This window comes from Amphiura filiformis, chromosome 8 (genome assembly GCF_039555335.1).
Source record: "Amphiura filiformis chromosome 8, Afil_fr2py, whole genome shotgun sequence".
Classification (NCBI taxonomy): Eukaryota; Metazoa; Echinodermata; class Ophiuroidea; order Amphilepidida; family Amphiuridae; genus Amphiura; species Amphiura filiformis.
In genome coordinates, this window is record NC_092635.1 from 64,359,651 (window position 1) to 64,378,410 (window position 18,760).

General features: G+C 40.3%; 1 protein-coding gene across 1 annotated transcript in view; it reads right to left on the bottom strand.

Annotated features, from left to right (window-relative positions):
* The window catches only part of LOC140158409 (laminin subunit alpha-1-like), a 161,869-nt gene that overhangs the window by 42,904 nt on the left and 100,205 nt on the right, over nucleotides 1-18,760 (bottom strand). The window contains 7 exon segments of the mRNA XM_072181501.1: nucleotides 525-554; nucleotides 1,775-1,928; nucleotides 3,407-3,842; nucleotides 5,354-5,542; nucleotides 7,792-7,917; nucleotides 10,046-10,290; nucleotides 15,508-15,652. Of these exon segments, the coding sequence (XP_072037602.1) occupies nucleotides 525-554; nucleotides 1,775-1,928; nucleotides 3,407-3,842; nucleotides 5,354-5,542; nucleotides 7,792-7,917; nucleotides 10,046-10,290; nucleotides 15,508-15,652 (1,325 nt within the window).

Below are 18,760 nucleotides of genomic sequence, written 5' to 3' on the forward strand. Positions count from 1 at the left end.
ACATATTTGCATAATATGCTATAAAATTTTCCATGTGCAGTTAATATATTTGCATAATATGCTATAAAATTTTCCAAGTGCAGTTAACATATTTGCATAATATGCTATAAAATTGTCCATGTGCAGTTAATATATTTGCATAATATGCTATAAAATTTTCCATGTGCAGTTAATATATTTGCACAATATGCTATAACATTTTCCATGTGCAGTTATATATTTGCATAATATGCTATTAAAATTTCCAAGTGCAGCTATATATTTGCATAATATGCTATAAAATTTTCCATGTAAAATTTACCATGTGCAGTTATATATTTGCATAATATGCTGTAAAATTTTCCATGTGCAGTTACATATTTGCATAATATGCTACCAAATTTTCCATGTGCAGTTACATATTTGCATAATATGCTACCAAATTTTCCATGTGCAGTTATCATTATATTTGCATAATATGCTATAAAATTTTCCAAGTGCAGTTATATATTTGCATAATATGCTGTAAAATTGTTTTTTTTTACCTGTCCATTAGAATGGCTGGTTAGGTTCAACTAAAATCGAATCAAATCGAATCAAATCAAATCAAATCAACTTTATTTTCCAAACCACAACAACAAGAAACAAGTCACAAAGGCCTGTAATACCTCACTGTCTTTAAGACAACTTCATTTACACAGTAAAGCATAACATCACAAAAGACATATCCCAAGATAAGTAAGTTGAATTTCATAGTAAAAAATTGCCAGTTGAAATCCTTATACCACCTATGGAAGAAACCTCCTATGCAGAGCTGCCAACATTGGAATATGTAAATGCAGAAGATTTCTGTGAAGTGTCAAAAAAGCTTCAGATGTGGTGATCTTGCACCAAGGGCAGCAGCCCTTGCATGGGATCAGCGCCCCCGAAAGCTCCTGGAAGATAGCTTTTTGAGACCCTTAAAAATGCCTTTCCAAAGCTATTCCACCTTTTTTTTTTGCAAAAGGACAGACAAGTGGGCGTATAATTAATTTTGTTATGATTAGCCAGATGGCTGTAAATGCAGAAGATTTAGCCAGATGGCTGCAAATGCAGAAGACAGAAGATTGTCAGCAAATGAGGAAGTCTTCTGCAGGATCAAGAAGGGTTGGCAGCTCTGCCTATGGAAGACACCCCTGTGTGGGAGATTAAAATCTCCCAGACAGGGGGGTGTAGATTGCAAATAAAGCCACCCAGTCAGGTAACTCCAATTTGAAATTAACACCCTGTGTGCAAGGTAATGTCTTCCATAGGGGTTGTATGGATATCAACTTCAATAGCACATTACACAAGTGTTTTACAACTTTTAATTGTTACACGATCTGGTCCATGGGGGCCAAAGGCGGCAAATTTGAAACTGAGATAAAGGTAAAAATATGGAGTGAAAAACAATAAAATACATAAGAAAATTAGAACTTTTAGAAAAGTTTAGAACTTTAGAACCAAGTATGCTAGACCTTTGGTGTTTTCAGTAAATGATAGCCAATTTTATGTATAATGTAATAATTACAGTAACTCAATTTTCAAAAATGCCTCCTATGGCCCCCATGGACCAGATCGTGTCACAATTGTTTAACCTTTCAAAAATCTATTGTGAGCAACATGCTTCTGGTGATCGATCTATTTTTCGGAATACTAACAAGAAAATTTCTTTTTGTATCTAAAAGATTGTAAGTATTCAATCTTAAAATTGACAACAAACAAAATAACAGCTAAGTATTTAATAATTTTCTGCTCTGAGAACTTATCTACTTACCCTGTAGCTTTGCGGCAATCCACCAACGAATAAAGGTGTAATACCTTCAGCAAATGTGAAATACTTATCATATGTATTGACACTGCTGTTGTGGTTGACAGAGGCACCCATAGTTGACAGCTTTACAACTGTTAACTGACCTTCGTCTTCGTATCTGAAATGTAAAAGCCATGTTGATTCCATTTACTATTTGTAGCCCTTCAATTAAGGCACAGCAATTTTTTAGGGCAAATTGGACCTTGTTAGAAAATTATTAAATAAATTATTTTGCCATAAACTTATCAGACTCTGATTAAATGGGGATGGAACTAGTGGCGATTGTTTTAATTGGCTGTGTTTATTAACTCTACTTCCCATAGACCAATGCAGTATCCACAATTCTTAAACTGTTGTCATTTTTCCTTGTAACATGGTATGTACGAGGGGGTATCAAAAAGTTTTAGAAATCGCCCAAAAGTGAAAGAGCTATATCAATGAAATTTTGTCAGTGCAATCACTGGTCCTTATGTACACTATGATGCAAAAATGGTCTCATAGGTATGTTTACTTTTTTTACAGGCGACGCTAGAGGCTAATAACCTGCTGCCCCAGTTACTGCGCATAAACTGCAAGATTGAGAAAATTGAGGCAAGCAGCGTTATTAAGATCCTGCATTTGAAGGGTTGCAGTGCCTAGAAAATCGATGATGAAGTGAAAGTTATCTTCAGTGGTGATTGTGATATTGGCACTGTTGCTTTTTGGAAAATGAATTTTTTGGGCACTGTAGGCCTAACCCTTAAAATGGAACTTAATCATGCTACATGCTTCAATTTTCTCCATTTTGCTGGTTATGCGGTTACATAGGCAGGTACTGACATCTAGCGCCTGTAAAAAAAAGTAAACATACTTATGAGACCATTTTTGCATCATAGTGTACTTAAGGACCGGTGATTGCACTGACAAAATTTCATTGATATAGCTCTTTCACTTCTGGGCGATTTCTAAAACTTTTTGATACCCCCTCGTATGCAGTGATCTTGTGTGTTGGCGCAGTGCATTAGTTTGCATCATGCACGGAGGTGACTGTTCAAACTTGATAAAAAATGACCATAAAGTGTGGTCATATATGACATGCAAACATGATTTTACGGGTGCTCTGTTTAAGAATAAGAATAAAAGTATTGCCTGATATTCAAAGGATATAGCATTATGTTTGCATGCTATTCCCTAGCTGTGTTATATATCAGGCAATAGAGACATGGCTGGGTCTCAAAACAATACTTTTATTCTACAAGTATATTACATAGATACTGTGTGTTCCACAGGTGGCATATTTTGGGGTGACTTTGGAGGCAGGAGCCCCCCAGGGGGGCAGCCAAAAAGGGGTGACAAAAAGATTTTATTACAGAAAAAGGGCAGAATAATTTTGAAAAAAGTATAAAATTTTTTTTTTAAATGGCACTATGCACCTATAAACCTTTTTTTTTTTTTTTGCTTTTCACTTTTTCAAATCATCGAAAAAAAATTGGGTCAACCTTTTCGGCTGTTGATGAAGGGGTGGCAAAATTTTTCTTTTCTTCAGCCCCCGGGGAGAAGCGGCCACAGTACGCCACTGCCACGGGTGGCAGAACTTTCTACTTGTGGAATACCTACCTTGTAGCAAGAACTCTATACCAATCTCCATCGCAGCACACCTGAATTGGACTCTGAATAGCTACTACATCAGCACGCACATTAAACTTAAAGATCAACTGGCTAGTCACAATCTCCAAACTGATGAAGGCATTTGTGTTTGCATTCTCAGCAAAGAACAACAATCCATCTCGTTGGTCGGCTTTGAACTCCAACTGCAGCTCATTGAAGAGTGACGTGTCTTCGCCTTCATGATTGACACTGATGGAACTTTGACCAGTGAAACGCACTGGTTGTTTGGTGTTGGCGATTCTCTCTTGGGCTTGTCTAAGCTTTTCTCTGAGGATGGCCATTTTGGATGTGATGTTACCACGGATTTGTGCCGTTTCAGTTTGGACTGTTTGGAGACTGGTCACTTCCTCGTCTAATTCATTTAAATCTGTCTCTGTTTTGGTTACTGAAAGATTACACAAAACAGGTTGCTAATGTTATTGATTTTTTTATAAACATAAATAAGTGGCTTTAAGATGGGGGTAGCTGTACATACCAAGAACATGTTTTAACCCCTTGGACACTACTGGTTATCTGACAGCATTTCTGATTGGTTGATAACTTGAAATGCTCATTTTAATTGCCAATTATGACTAGGCTTTAAACTATTTATGTTCAAACTTGCATTTGCAGATGATCTTATTAATACCCTACTTGATTGGTTCAAAAATTTTCTCAAGTTATTTGTCTTTGTCCTGTTTAATCTAAAAGCAAAATGAATAAAAAAATAAAATAAAAAAAAGCCTTGATGCATTATCTTGTGCATTTATTGCTACCCCACCATCTAACTGATCTGATCTGCCCCCTTACCTGTGACTGGTAACTCAGTATTCAGCCTTGATGCATTGGCATTTATTGCTACCCCACCATCCAACTGATCTGATCTGACCCCTTACCTGTGACTGGTAACTCAGTATGCAGCCTTGATGCATTGGCATTTATTGCTACCCCACCATCCAACTGATCTGATCTGCCCCCTTACCTGTGACTGGTAACTCAGCATTCAGCCTTGTTGCATTGGCATTTATTGCTACCCCACCATCCAACTGATCTGATCTGCCCCCTTACCTGTGACTGGTAACTCAGCATTCAGCCTTGTTGCATTGGCATTTATTGCTACCCCACCATCCAACTGATCTGATCTGACTCCTTACCTGTGACTGGTAACTCAGTATTCAGCCTTGATGCATTGGCATTTATTGCTACCCCACCATCCAACTGATATGACCCTTACCTGTGACTGGTAACTCAGCATTCAGCCTTGTTGCATTGGCATTTATTGCTACCCCACCATCCAACTGATCTGATCTGACCCCTTACCTGTGACTGGTAACTCAGCATTCAGCCTTGTTGCATTGGCATTTATTGCTACCCCACCATCCAACTGATCTGATCTGACTCCTTACCTGTGACTGGTAACTCAGTATTCAGCCTTGATGCATTGGCATTTATTGCTACCCCACCATCCAACTGATCTGATCTGCCCCCTTACCTGTGACTGGTAACTCAGCATTCAGCCTTGTTGCATTGGCATTTATTGCTACCCCACCATCCAACTGATCTGATCTGCCCCCTTACCTGTGACTGGTAACTCAGTATGCAGCCTTGATGCATTGGCATTTATTGCTACCCCACCATCCAACTGATCTGATCTGACCCCTTACCTGTGACTGGTAACTCAGTATTCAGCCTTGATGCATTGGCATTTATTGCTACCCCACCATCCAACTGATATGATCTGACCCCTTACCTGTGACTGGTAACTCAGCATTCAGCCTTGATGCATTGGCATTTATTGCTACCCCACCATCCAACTGATATGACCCCTTACCTGTGACTGGTAACTCAGTATTCAGCCTTGATGCATTGGCATTTAATGCTACCCCACCATCCAACTGATCTGATCTGACCCCTTACCTGTGACTGGTAACTCAGCATTCAGCCTTGTTGCATTGGCAATGATCTCCTTTGTCAGGTCTATGTCCTGTTGATTTGCCACTATTCTGGTATCTAACATATTTGAGCCTGATATGATCTGACCACTGAGGCTTATAGCTGTATTGCCATCTGCAGTACCCTGATTAATAGCTGGTTGTATCCCAGGATCTAAGACAGAGAAATGATAAGAACTAGATAAAGACTGACATATTATTCAGTCTCAAAAAGATTAGACAAGGCCAACAATGAAATGGATTGTGACTTCTGAAAGACCAGTCAAGTCTATGTATGTGACGAACAGTGAACTGTGTATTCTATAGGGCCCCCTCTGACAAACAGTGAACTGTGTATTCTATAGGGCACCCTCTGACAAACAGTGAACTGTGTATTCTATAGGCACCCTCTGACGAACAGTGAACTGTGTATTCTATAGGGCACCCTTTAACGAACAGTGAACTGTGTATTCTATAGGGCACCCTTTGACAAACAGTGAACTGTGTATTCTATAGGCACCCTCTGACAAACAGTGAACTGTGTATTCTATAGGGCACCCTCTTCCTAATAATTCCTGAAGATCACTTTTTTGTACCACTCACAGAACAAATTGTCCTCAGTTTTACAAGCGATGTATCATCTCTCATAATATATACTCTCAGATATTCATGCAAGAGGACCAAAACAGTGTACACTGTACCTCTAGCATTTATTTGACAAAAGATCAATATGAAACCATTATTGGCATCTTTAAGTGTAAGGAAGGTATGTAATACTCAGTATGCATTGCCCCACAATGATCACTAGCTGCCGGAACTAGCTGAAGCAACCAATCATGCAGTTTAAATCAACTCTTACCAGCCAATTATGTGCTGTATTATAATTATAAGGCCTGGAGAATAATTAAACAGCAGCAGCAGAGTAGAGTTATAATAGGGAACTCTGTGAAACTTATGTTAGCCAGTGGTGGTACAAAAGTTACCATAATTGTGTGAAGTCTTCAAACTTTGGTTTGTGGTTCTTGTGTGTTGGAGAGAAGAAAATACACCAAAGGCGGTAGTGAGAGCCAATAGTGCTTGATTGTCTTGTTGACTCAAAGAAGTGACAGACTGAAACATCTCCATTAACTAACTGCGGTATTTAGCTGGACTAACATAGTGTGTTATGTGACTGTCAAGTAGAGCAGATATAGCTTGCCCCAGTGATCTCCAACAGAGAAGCTTACGATCAACGTAGAAGACCATTTGGAAAACACTAGCATAGCAGCTATGATAGTGAAAACATAGTCTAACGTAACATGCCAGTACTGTGAGTCAATACGCGCAATTTAATGCTACGCCCTCAACACACACTGTTTCTAGGAAGCCACATGGACTATAGTGTAAAAGTTGGATCAATTTTTCAGGCATAGGCTTTTTTCTGAAACACAAGAAAGACAGCATGTCTATCTCATGCATCACATAAGCATGTGCAACATGCATGCAGGACACAAGCATGCAAGTTGCAAAAGGTTTATAAACTAAATGCTGGGAAATTAACCATTATAAAAAAAAAGTATTCTATGCTGCAAACAACCCATGGTGTTGCAGACTTTGAGTTTCCACAGGGAGATGAAAATGCATTGGGTGGTCCCGCATATATTGGCATGCGTTATGTGCCTGTCAATGACCCCCTTTTTTCAGCAAATCTGCCACCCAATTACCCCCTTTTTTCATCAGCTTACACCCAATGACACCCTTTTTTTTAGATATTTATACATCAAATGTACAAATTTTACATTTTTGTAGCAATTTTAGCTTCAAAATGGCAGATTGTTGCAAAATTTTGCACATTTTGTCCAGAAAATTATTTTTCACGGTCAACGACACCAAATTTTTAGCGTTTTCACACATGACCCCCATTTTCTTGGACTCGCCACTGAATGACCGCTTTGTTCGACAAAAAACTCCACTGATAGAACACTAGTGCCATACTCCAATAGGCACAGGTACGTCACTTTCATATTCAAGTGCCCCACTGTTGTTAATCTCTAGACCACCAGGTGTGGACCCCGGGGTGTGGACTAGAGAGATCGCAAAGAAGGAAGTGAAATAGTAACTTTATTTGAAAACCAGTTTAAGCCACTTTCACTGTTGCTAATTTGATCATAAATCGGGGTTATAAATCCCCAAAATAAAGGGTGAAAAAGCAAATAAATGAATTTGTCATCCCCAGCATGGATGCATGAGTATTGCATTGACTGCTGATTTTGGAAGCTTTATCAACACAATGTTTTTCTCTACACTGTGCTTGTGCTATTTTGGACCGTATGGTTGGAAAACCATGGCTCCTTGTCTACTTTTGGAGGTATGTAACCCAAGAACCCGCCTTATTTTGAGGCCTGATCATTATGCTTTCCCCTTTGAAATAGCCTATACCCTTACTTGTAGCCAACTGATTGAGTTCAAGTCCTTGCATTATTAGAGTATCTCGTTCATCTGCTATCCCAGTCCACAAGGTCTCTGCTTGCATGAGAGTTTGATTGGCAGTTGTCAATGCATCATCTAGTTCTGAAAACAAATATTTGGGAAATCGTCACTTGTTTGATCAAATAAGAGTCTTGGTTGTTTAAGTTTATTTAGCATATAGTTATATTAAATGCAATATTGTGTGATTTGCTGCACAGCAACTCCCTGAATTTTCTTGAATTTCTACTCCTTGCATGATCGTAATGTCCAGTGGTGTACTAAAACACCACATAAAAGTTCAAGTCTGAAGTAGTGCTTTAATTACATTAAAATTTAAGTTTTTATATTAAATCCGGTTTTATTCTGAGTTCACTGATCAAGTGACGGCTTAACACATGGCATGCGTGTGTATCAATGAATCATTGAATCAGTGACGTATAAACTGTATGCATATCGCTATTCGTCTTACGTCTTGATATATAAACTGTGTGTATATCATTATTCATCTATACGTCTTATTTGCACATCCCAGTTGCGTGAAGCTCTGGCAATAATCATGATAATACAATCAGTGAGTTAAAACATGTTGTAGACGCTGGAATGAAATACCAATTTCTTCGTTTTACCTCATTTGTTTGGCTCAAAATTAAAAGGGAACAATGTGATCAGTAGTTATCAGTGAAAACTAACATTTACATAGGAATCTATTCTTTATGCAGATCACACATTATGGCTTTAACTAGTCCAGCTACTGTTAACAGCATATAACTTGAGATATCCTGGCATGATTGCTAATTAAGCAGTTTATTGACACTTTAATATTAATCACCTCATTCCAGTAAAAAGACAGTAAGTATACCAAATGGAGGATTCATTAGTAATAGAGGTTGTGCATATGATGTATCATACCGTAAATATGGCGGACTACTCAAATACATTCAACAAAAGCATGATTGCAATCTACTGAGACAGTTCTTTTCACACACATAACAAATGTACTGCTATGAAATAGGTTGATGACAACATTTGATTGAATGGACTGCACTGCACCATGATTACGGGTGAAGGACACCGGTTCAAATCCTTTATTTGGAGGCAATCAATAATTTCACGCTCAACCTCTATATACTGGTACAGGATGCGTCCATAAAGCAATCTAATCTAATCTAATTTTGGCTTTTTAGGATAAAAGTGTTATATTTTTGAAAACTGTAATAATTGCAAAATGCAAATTCATGATTCAATTGACAATTCAACAACTCTTCCTATACCTTTGTACAGGAGCCAAGCGTTGTTAATCCGTGATGAATCCACAGTTGAATAGCGTATACGCGAACGCAAGGTTACGCGTACTCGTTAAGCGTGAACACATAAAATTTGTCACGCCTAGAACTTATGCTTAAACACTCTCTTATGTTGGAGACAGCAGCTGAATCATTACCGCTTTATTCTTTGTCTTATTGCTCGCTTTCCATTTAGATTTATTGCTGATATCAACAGAGGAATCACCGATCTTCTTGTAAGGTTGAGTAGATAGTGACAAACGGACATTCCGAATGAAAGAATCATGTGAATTAGATGATCTTTAGCTTGTTTTCGTTGTTGAAAGGGATTCAATCATGTTTCACCGCTGTTCATCACCGATTAACAACTCCCGTCCGGCGCGTATGCGTGGTTTACTCGTGAAATAAACCACGCTGATGACTCGGACGCATCGTTGTTAATCGGTGATGTTGGTGATGAACAACGGTGAAACATGATTGAATCCCTAATTCTAAACCATACAGAACATGCATTTCTGTAATATTAACAATCAGATAACCATACCTACTTTTATTTTTGCAATTTTTTTTGTATTGACCTCTAATGGAAAGATAAACAAACGCGTGTTTAAGTCCTCGTTAAGCATGAAGTCCTCAGTGTGTTGTTATGTCGGAGTCCTCGCAAGTAATGGTAATGCACACGCTGCATGACCTACACGGGAATTCAACTCACTCCTGACTGATTAGTATTTCCAATAATGTCTTTCGATTGGTTTGATTAGTATTTTCACCCTCACACTTTGTCCTTTGAAATACCACAGCATACTGCAGTGCTCATTCAAATGAAATTATTACTGTACATATGACCAAATTTATAAGGCAACAAAATATTCAAACACTATAGTTTCCACAGTTCATAGAATTACTTACAAACTAAATACTCAAAATCACAAATCTTTAAAACCTACCTCCTAAATTAGTTGACCTCGATGTGACCTGTGCCCTAAGGTCAATGCTTGATTGCCTTGACGCTGCAGCCTCTTGTTGTATAGTTTCTACAGGACGTTGTGCAAGGGACGTCTGAGTTGCTGCCAAAGTTGCTGTAGCCGTTTGCGAAGTGGACGTAGCTTCTGACATGACGACTAATGTTTCTTGATACATCTCAATAGCTTGGACAGCTGTATGTCCCTCGGCTTGAGCACCTTGGAATATCCTGGTCAAATGAAACATAGTAGGCAGAGTATATGTATAATTGAAAACGGAGATAAAAAGACTACTTTGCAATCGGCGTCATCCGTCAATCAAACTCCAGCACGGTTTGTTTACAATGTCTTGATGATGAGTTGCTGAAGGCGGCGGTAAAACCGGGTGCCTTAATTATTTTTGCACCTTCAAACACACAAAACATCTGAAAAGTTTTTATAGTAGGAAACGTTTTTCCCGAAGGCACCGTGTCAACAATGCCTAGAAAAGTTGCTTTTTACCTAGTAAAAGTACCTAATTTTTCGCCATTTTTTGCTATTCCTTTTCTCCGATCAGCACCAGATAAATCGACCTTCTTTTTTACACACTAGTAACCAATCAAGGGTCGTAGGAAATTTGATTGACAGTGACGTCAGACGCAAACTATTCTTTTTATCTCTGTCTTCTATTATAGTTGTTTGGGTTGCAAAAATTGTGTTAAAATCTATGGTCATAAACCATGGCTTCCCTAATATAACAGTGGGTTAAGACCTAAAGTGGTTTGTGAGCACTTCATCAGGAGGTCACCGATGTTTGCATGAAAGAATAAAAATAATAATAGAACTTACGTTTCTATTTGCTGTGCCTGCCCCTCAAGGAGGGTAGGTGCAACTCAGCTAGACATATTTCACTTATGTTTCTATTTGCTGTGCCTGCCCTCAAGGAGGGTAGCTGTGACTCAGATAGACCTATTTCAACTTACGTTTCTATTTACTGTGCCTGCCCCTCAAGGAGGGTAGCTGTGACTCAGCTAGACATATTTCAACTTACATTTCTATTTACTGTGCCTGCCCCTCAAGGAGGGTAGCCATGACTCAGATAGACCTATTTCAACTTACGTTTCTATTTGCTGTGCCTGCCCCTCAAGGAGGGTAGCTATGACTCAGATAGACCTATTTCAACTTACGTTTCTATTTGCTGTGCCTGCCCCTCAAGGAGGGTAGCTATGACTCAGATAGACCTATTTCAACTTACGTTTCTATTTGCTGTGCCTGCCCCTCAAGGAGGGTAGCTATGACTCAGATAGACCTATTTCAACTTACGTTTCTATTTGCTGTGCCTGCCCCTCAAGGAGGGTAGCTGTGACTCAGCTAGACATATTTCAACTTACGTTTCTATTTGCTGTGTCTGCCCCTCAAGGAGGGTAGCTGTGACTCAGCTAGACCTATTTCAACTTACGTTTCTATTTGCTGTGCCTGCCCCTCAAGGAGGGTAGCTATGACTCAGATAGACCTATTTCAACTTACGTTTCTATTTGCTGTGCCTGCCCCTCAAGGAGGGTAGCTATGACTCAGATAGACCTATTTCAACTTACGTTTCTATTTGCTGTGCCTGCCCCTCAAGGAGGGTAGCTGTGACTCAGCTAGACCTATTTCAACTTACGTTTCTATTTGCTGTGTCTGCCCCTCAAGGAGGGTAGCTGTGACTCAGCTAGACCTATTTCAACTTACGTTTCTATTTGCTGTGCCTGCCCCTCCAGGAGGGTAGCTATGACTCAGATAGACCTATTTCAACTTACGTTTCTATTTGCTGTGCCTGCCCCTCAAGGAGGGTAGCTATGACTCAGCTAGACCTATTTCAACTTACGTTTCTATTTGCTGTGCCTGCCCCTCCAGGAGGGTAGCTATGACTCAGATAGACCTATTTCAACTTACGTTTCTATTTGCTGTGTCTGCCCCTCAAGGAGGGTAGCTGTGACTCAGCTAGACCTATTTCAACTTACGTTTCTATTTGCTGTGCCTGCCCCTCAAGGAGGGTAGCTATGACTCAGCTAGACCTATTTCAACTTACGTTTCTATTTGCTGTGCCTGCCCCTCAAGGAGGGTAGCTATGACTCAGATAGACCTATTTCAACTTACGTTTCTATTTGCTGTGCCTGCCCCTCAAGGAGGGTAGCTATGACTCAGATAGACCTATTTCAACTTACGTTTCTATTTGCTGTGCCTGCCCCTCAAGGAGGGTAGCTATGACTCAGCTAGACCTATTTCAACTTACGTTTCTATTTGCTGTGCCTGCCCCTCAAGGAGGGTAGCTATGACTCAGATAGACCTATTTCAACTTACGTTTCTATTTGCTGTGCCTGCCCCTCAAGGAGGGTAGCTGTGACTCAGCTAGACATATTTCAACTTACGTTTCTATTTGCTGTGCCTGCCCTCAAGGAGGGTAGCTGTGACTCAGCTAGACCTATTTCAACTTACGTTTCTATTTGCTGTGTCTGCCCCTCAAGGAGGGTAGCTGTGACTCAGCTAGACATATTTCAACTTACGTTTCTATTTGCTGTGCCTGCCTCTCAAAGAGGGTAGCTGCGACTCAGATAGACCTATTTCAACTTACGTTTCTATTTGCTGTGCCTGCCTCTCAAAGAGGGTAGCTATGACTCAGATAGACCTATTTCAACTTACGTTTCTATTTGCTGTGCCTGCCCCTCCAGGAGGGTAGCTATGACTCAGATAGACCTATTTCAACTTACGTTTCTATTTGCTGTGCCTGCCCCTCCAGGAGGGTAGCTATGACTCAGATAGACCTATTTCAACTTACGTTTCTATTTGCTGTGCCTGCCCCTCCAGGAGGGTAGCTGTGACTCAGCTAGACATATTTCAACTTACGTTTCTATTTGCTGTGCCTGCCCCTCAAGGAGGGTAGCTGTGACTCAGCTAGACCTATTTCAACTTACGTTTCTATTTGCTGTGCCTGCCCCTCAAGGAGGGTAGCTGTGACTCAGATAGACCTATTTCAACTTACGTTTCTATTTACTATGCCTGCCCCTCAAGGAGTGTAGCTGTGACTCAGATAGACCTATTTCAACTTACGTTTCTATTTGCTGTGCCTGCCCCTCAAGGAGGGTAGCTATGACTCAGCTAGACCTATTTCAACTTACGTTTCTATTTACTGTATCTGCCCCTCAAGGAGGGTAGCTATGACTCAGATAGACCTATTTCAACTTACGTTTCTATTTGCTGTGCCTGCCCCTCAAGGAGGGTAGCTGTGACTCAGATAGACCTATTTCAACTTACGTTTCTATTTGCTGTGCCTGCCCCTCAAGGAGGGTACAGGCACCATGTCAACAATGCCTAGAAAAGTTGCTTTTTGCCTAGTAAAAGTACCTAATTTTTCAACATTTTTTGCTATTCCTTTTCTCCGATCGGCACCAGATAAATTGACCTTCCTTTTTACACACTAGTAACCAATCAAGGGTCGTAGGAAATTTGATTGACAGTGACATATCAGACGCAAACTATTCTTTTTATCTCTGTCTTCTATTATAGTTGTTTGGGTTGCAAAAATTGTGTTAAAATCTATGGTCATAAACCATGGCTTCCCTAATATAACAGTGGGTTAAGACCTAAAGTGGTTTGTGAGCACTTCATCAGGAGGTCACCGATGTTTGCATGAAAGAATAAAAATAATAATAGAACTTACGTTTCTATTTGCTGTGCCTGCCCCTCCAGGAGGGTAGCTGTGACTCAGCTAGACATATTTCAACTTACGTTTCTATTTGCTGTGCCTGCCCCTCAAGGAGGGTAGCTATGACTCAGATAGACCTATTTCAACTTACGTTTCTATTTGCTGTGCCTGCCCCTCAAGGAGGGTAGCTGTGACTCAGCTAGACATATTTCAACTTACGTTTCTATTTGCTGTGCCTGCCCCTCAAGGAGGGTAGCTATGACTCAGATAGACCTATTTCAACTTACGTTTCTATTTGCTGTGCCTGCCCCTCAAGGAGGGTAGCTGTGACTCAGCTAGACCTATTTCAACTTACGTTTCTATTTGCTGTGCCTGCCCCTCAAGGAGGGTAGCTGTGACTCAGCTAGACATATTTCAACTTACGTTTCTATTTGCTGTGCCTGCCCCTCAAGGAGGGTAGCTATGACTCAGATAGACCTATTTCAACTTACGTTTCTATTTGCTGTGCCTGCCCCTCAAGGAGGGTAGCTATGACTCAGATAGACCTATTTCAACTTACGTTTCTATTTGCTGTGCCTGCCCCTCAAGGAGGGTAGCTATGACTCAGATAGACCTATTTCAACTTACGTTTCTATTTGCTGTGCCTGCCCCTCAAGGAGGGTAGCTGTGACTCAGCTAGACATATTTCAACTTACGTTTCTATTTGCTGTGCCTGCCCCTAAAGGAGGGTAGCTATGACTCAGATAGACCTATTTCAACTTACGTTTCTATTTGCTGTGCCTGCCCCTCAAGGAGGGTAGCTATGACTCAGATAGACCTATTTCAACTTACGTTTCTATTTGCTGTGCCTGCCCCTCAAGGAGGGTAGCTGTGACTCAGCTAGACCTATTTCAACTTACGTTTCTATTTGCTGTGCCTGCCCCTCAAGGAGGGTAGCTATGACTCAGATAGACCTATTTCAACTTACGTTTCTATTTGCTGTGCCTGCCCCTCAAGGAGGGTAGCTATGACTCAGCTAGACCTATTTCAACTTACGTTTCTATTTGCTGTGCCTGCCCCTCAAGGAGGGTAGCTGTGACTCAGATAGACCTATTTCAACTTACGTTTCTATTTGCTGTGTCTGCCCCTCAAGGAGGGTAGCTGTGACTCAGCTAGACCTATTTCAACTTACGTTTCTATTTGCTGTGCCTGCCCCTCAAGGAGGGTAGCTATGACTCAGATAGACCTATTTCAACTTACGTTTCTATTTGCTGTGCCTGCCCCTCCAGGAGGGTAGCTGTGACTCAGCTAGACATATTTCAACTTACGTTTCTATTTGCTGTGCCTGCCCCTCAAGGAGGGTAGCTATGACTCAGATAGACCTATTTCAACTTACGTTTCTATTTGCTGTGCCTGCCCCTCAAGGAGGGTAGCTATGACTCAGATAGACCTATTTCAACTTACGTTTCTATTTGCTGTGCCTGCCCCTCCAGGAGGGTAGCTGTGACTCAGCTAGACATATTTCAACTTACGTTTCTATTTGCTGTGCCTGCCCCTCAAGGAGGGTAGCTATGACTCAGATAGACCTATTTCAACTTACGTTTCTATTTGCTGTGCCTGCCCCTCAAGGAGGGTAGCTATGACTCAGATAGACCTATTTCAACTTACGTTTCTATTTGCTGTGCCTGCCCCTCCAGGAGGGTAGCTATGACTCAGATAGACCTATTTCAACTTACGTTTCTATTTGCTGTGCCTGCCCCTCCAGGAGGGTAGCTATGACTCAGATAGACCTATTTCAACTTACGTTTCTATTTGCTGTGCCTGCCCCTCAAGGACAGTAGTTGTTGACTCAGCTTCTCCAACTCTTGCAGCAGCTGTTGCCATATTGGCTTCTATGGTACTGATAGTATTCCTTGCTGTGGCTTCACCATGGACCCATCCATTGATACCTAAAACAAGAGAACAATAAGAATATGGAGTAATTAGTTAAATAATTAGAATATCACAAGAATCACTTTACAATAAAATCTTGAGGTGCTGTACACAGTCAATCCTAGGGTCGTGCATAATACATGTAACTGTAAGGCAAGCTTTTTGAGTTGGCTGAAATGACATTTCCAACAAATTGCATTTTGCAGATTGGTTGAAAGAAACAATGTTTCGGTAATTTAAGGACCATTATGTATAGGCCTATATATCATGTTATATACCTAATATATAGATTCCTGTCATCTGATTGGTTGAAAGTGCAGTCATTGAATTAACTATGCCCGCAAAATGAACTATGGACCGGTCCATGGAAATGAACTATGGACCGGTCACGCGGCCACAATCAAACTGCGCGTTTTTCCCAGCATAAAATGATATTACGCACGCGTTAATGTTTTCACGCGTTATAATTACGCAGAAATCGCAGATTGTAATCTTTGTGCCGTTCGCATTGAAACTAGTAATTTCTCTTCCCAAAACCGATGCTTTTAACCAAACAGATGACAAGAATCTTAAGATTTGGTAAATAAAACAAATATTGACTGCTTTTTATTAGGGGCATGGTTAAAATTATAGGCCCATGGTGATCTCAAAACCATGACTATGCCCCTCGGCTACGCCTCGGGGAATAGTCATGATTTTTAGATCACTTTGGGCGTATAATTTTAACCATGCCCCTCATAGCAGTCAATATTTTTGTATAACATTATTTTCAAAATGATTGCTTTTAATGGTGACTTTTATTGTCCAAAATTGACCAATTTTACCACCTGCTGAGCCAATCCATGTCAACTCCAGGGACGGCAGCAACTCTTTATTTTTTATATGTTTTTTCTGTGTGGTGGTAGATATTGTTGAGAAAGTAAAATGCTGAAAATTTGAGCTTCATACTCCATTTAGTTTCCCTGTGGCAGCAATTTGAAATTTAGGGGGGTGGGGGTTCAGCGTAAAAAATGTGTTTTCCCTTTATACATTTATGGACCTCCAAACATCGTCTTTCGCGTTGTGACACATTTTTTACGTTTCTTTCACAATACTGCACAGAGGAAATGGGGAACAGTGTAAGAAACTGCTGCCTGTCATGCCTAAGAACCCGATCATAGCTGATCGTGATTAATGCACTACATCCTTGATGCTAGATAGTCAATGATTTTGCTACACACATATGACATGTTGCTGCTTAAATTGGCTTTTAATGAAACTTGCAGGGGGTGCAGGATGATTGACCTTTTCGGTAAATCCCATAAGCCTTTTGCGAGTACACCTGAGATGTCATCATTTGATGTCATGCTGATCTGCGCCGATGCACACATCATTCATTGAACATGGTTACTACGCATTGCGTAACGTCAAATGACGACATCTCAGGTGTACTCCCAAAGGCTTATGGGATTTACCGTAAAGGTCAACTGGCATGCATAATTGGCTCTCAATTGAAATGGTGAAACGGTGTGTGGTTTTAATTGGCCCTCAATACGAATGTTAGGTTGCCACATGCTGCACACAAAATTGGCCAATCAAGACAGACCATCTTTAGGCTTTCAGTTTGCCTACAGCAATAATTGTGAATAGTAAAATGGAAATACTTGATAGCACCAGGCAGTCCAGGTACATGTAAAATGAAAATGGGAGGATTGACTTGACCACAAAAAAGGAAGCTTAAGTTAGGGAACTTTTATTTTAATGTTAATTCCTAGTTTTGGTGGTACTGACTTAAACACAGGACAAAGAATTTGCAACAACTGGTGTAGATATACAGGGGAAAGCAGAACCACCATTTCACACTAGCACAATTTAACATGAACTTGGACTTGAACCCCAGGCCTTTTACTCTGTAAGGAGGCTATAGAAATAAGAAAGAGGAGGGGCACCACCATGAACAGAGATGAAGGACAGTACCAACTATCTCACATATATGATGACTTTCTGAAACAGGGACGTAAAAAATCCCATGGAGGAATATCAACTGGCAACTCTAAGATCAACGCTGGAACTACTTAAGCGTCGGGTTGTCAGTAGCAGTCACTACCAATCAAGTGTTGATAAAGACAACAGGTGTTGTTGAAACGTACACAAGTAAGGGAACTTTCTGGATCAGATACAAGGAACTTTGTTACCCAGTTTACTATACCGATCCTGATGAATCTGTTCAATCAGGGCTCAAGTCTGGTAAACAGCAGGGTTGTAGCTAGCTAAATTTGAGTGCTGGCTAAAATTCAAGAGAAAATTGAATCAGAATGCCAATTACTTGACAGCTGTTTTGAGGACAATTTGTCATTTTAGTGCTGGTCGGCAAGACCTATAATACCCTTTAGTGCCGGTCGGTGAGACTGAGTACTGGTTACTGCCGACCACCGTGGCTACAACCCTGGTAAACAGTACAAGCAACACACAACTGCGTACAAGATCAACTGATTCATCTAAATATTTTGTGTTGAAGTCAAACATCATAAAAATTAATACCAGATTATGAAGTCTTCAACACAAAATAACTTTATAAACTTTGACCAACATTAAAAAGCACAACATCCATGGCAATAACATGATTGCACTCAAGCATACATACATTACAAACAATGAACATTAACACTACAAGACCTAAATGGGGCAAGTGTAAAATCCATGCATGGGAAGGAATGGGCAATTCCAATCAAAATACATACACCCCCTTAATTTTCCATACAGGGAGCATGAATTTCAAATAGGGTTAGTTGAATGGGGAATCCCATTTGAGGAAGACACCCTCACTGAATTTTTAAAATTCCTTTTTTTACACGATTAAATTGTACTTTATTAAACCAATATACCCTGCAAAACTCAAGACTCTAGGCGCTGTAGTTTTGTCAAAATCGAGATTTTGAATAAACGCCGGAACCGGGCGCTTTATTATTACGATGGAATTATTAGTTAACGCATACACGATGTTCATAACACACAGTGCATTACACGGCGTGCGGGGACGATGATACACACAACAAAGGGGTCGTACCACAACATGACCGAAGGAGTGGTACGTATTGGCGACATGTGCGCTGGTAGTAAATTCCAATTTACTTTGCTTTGCCGTA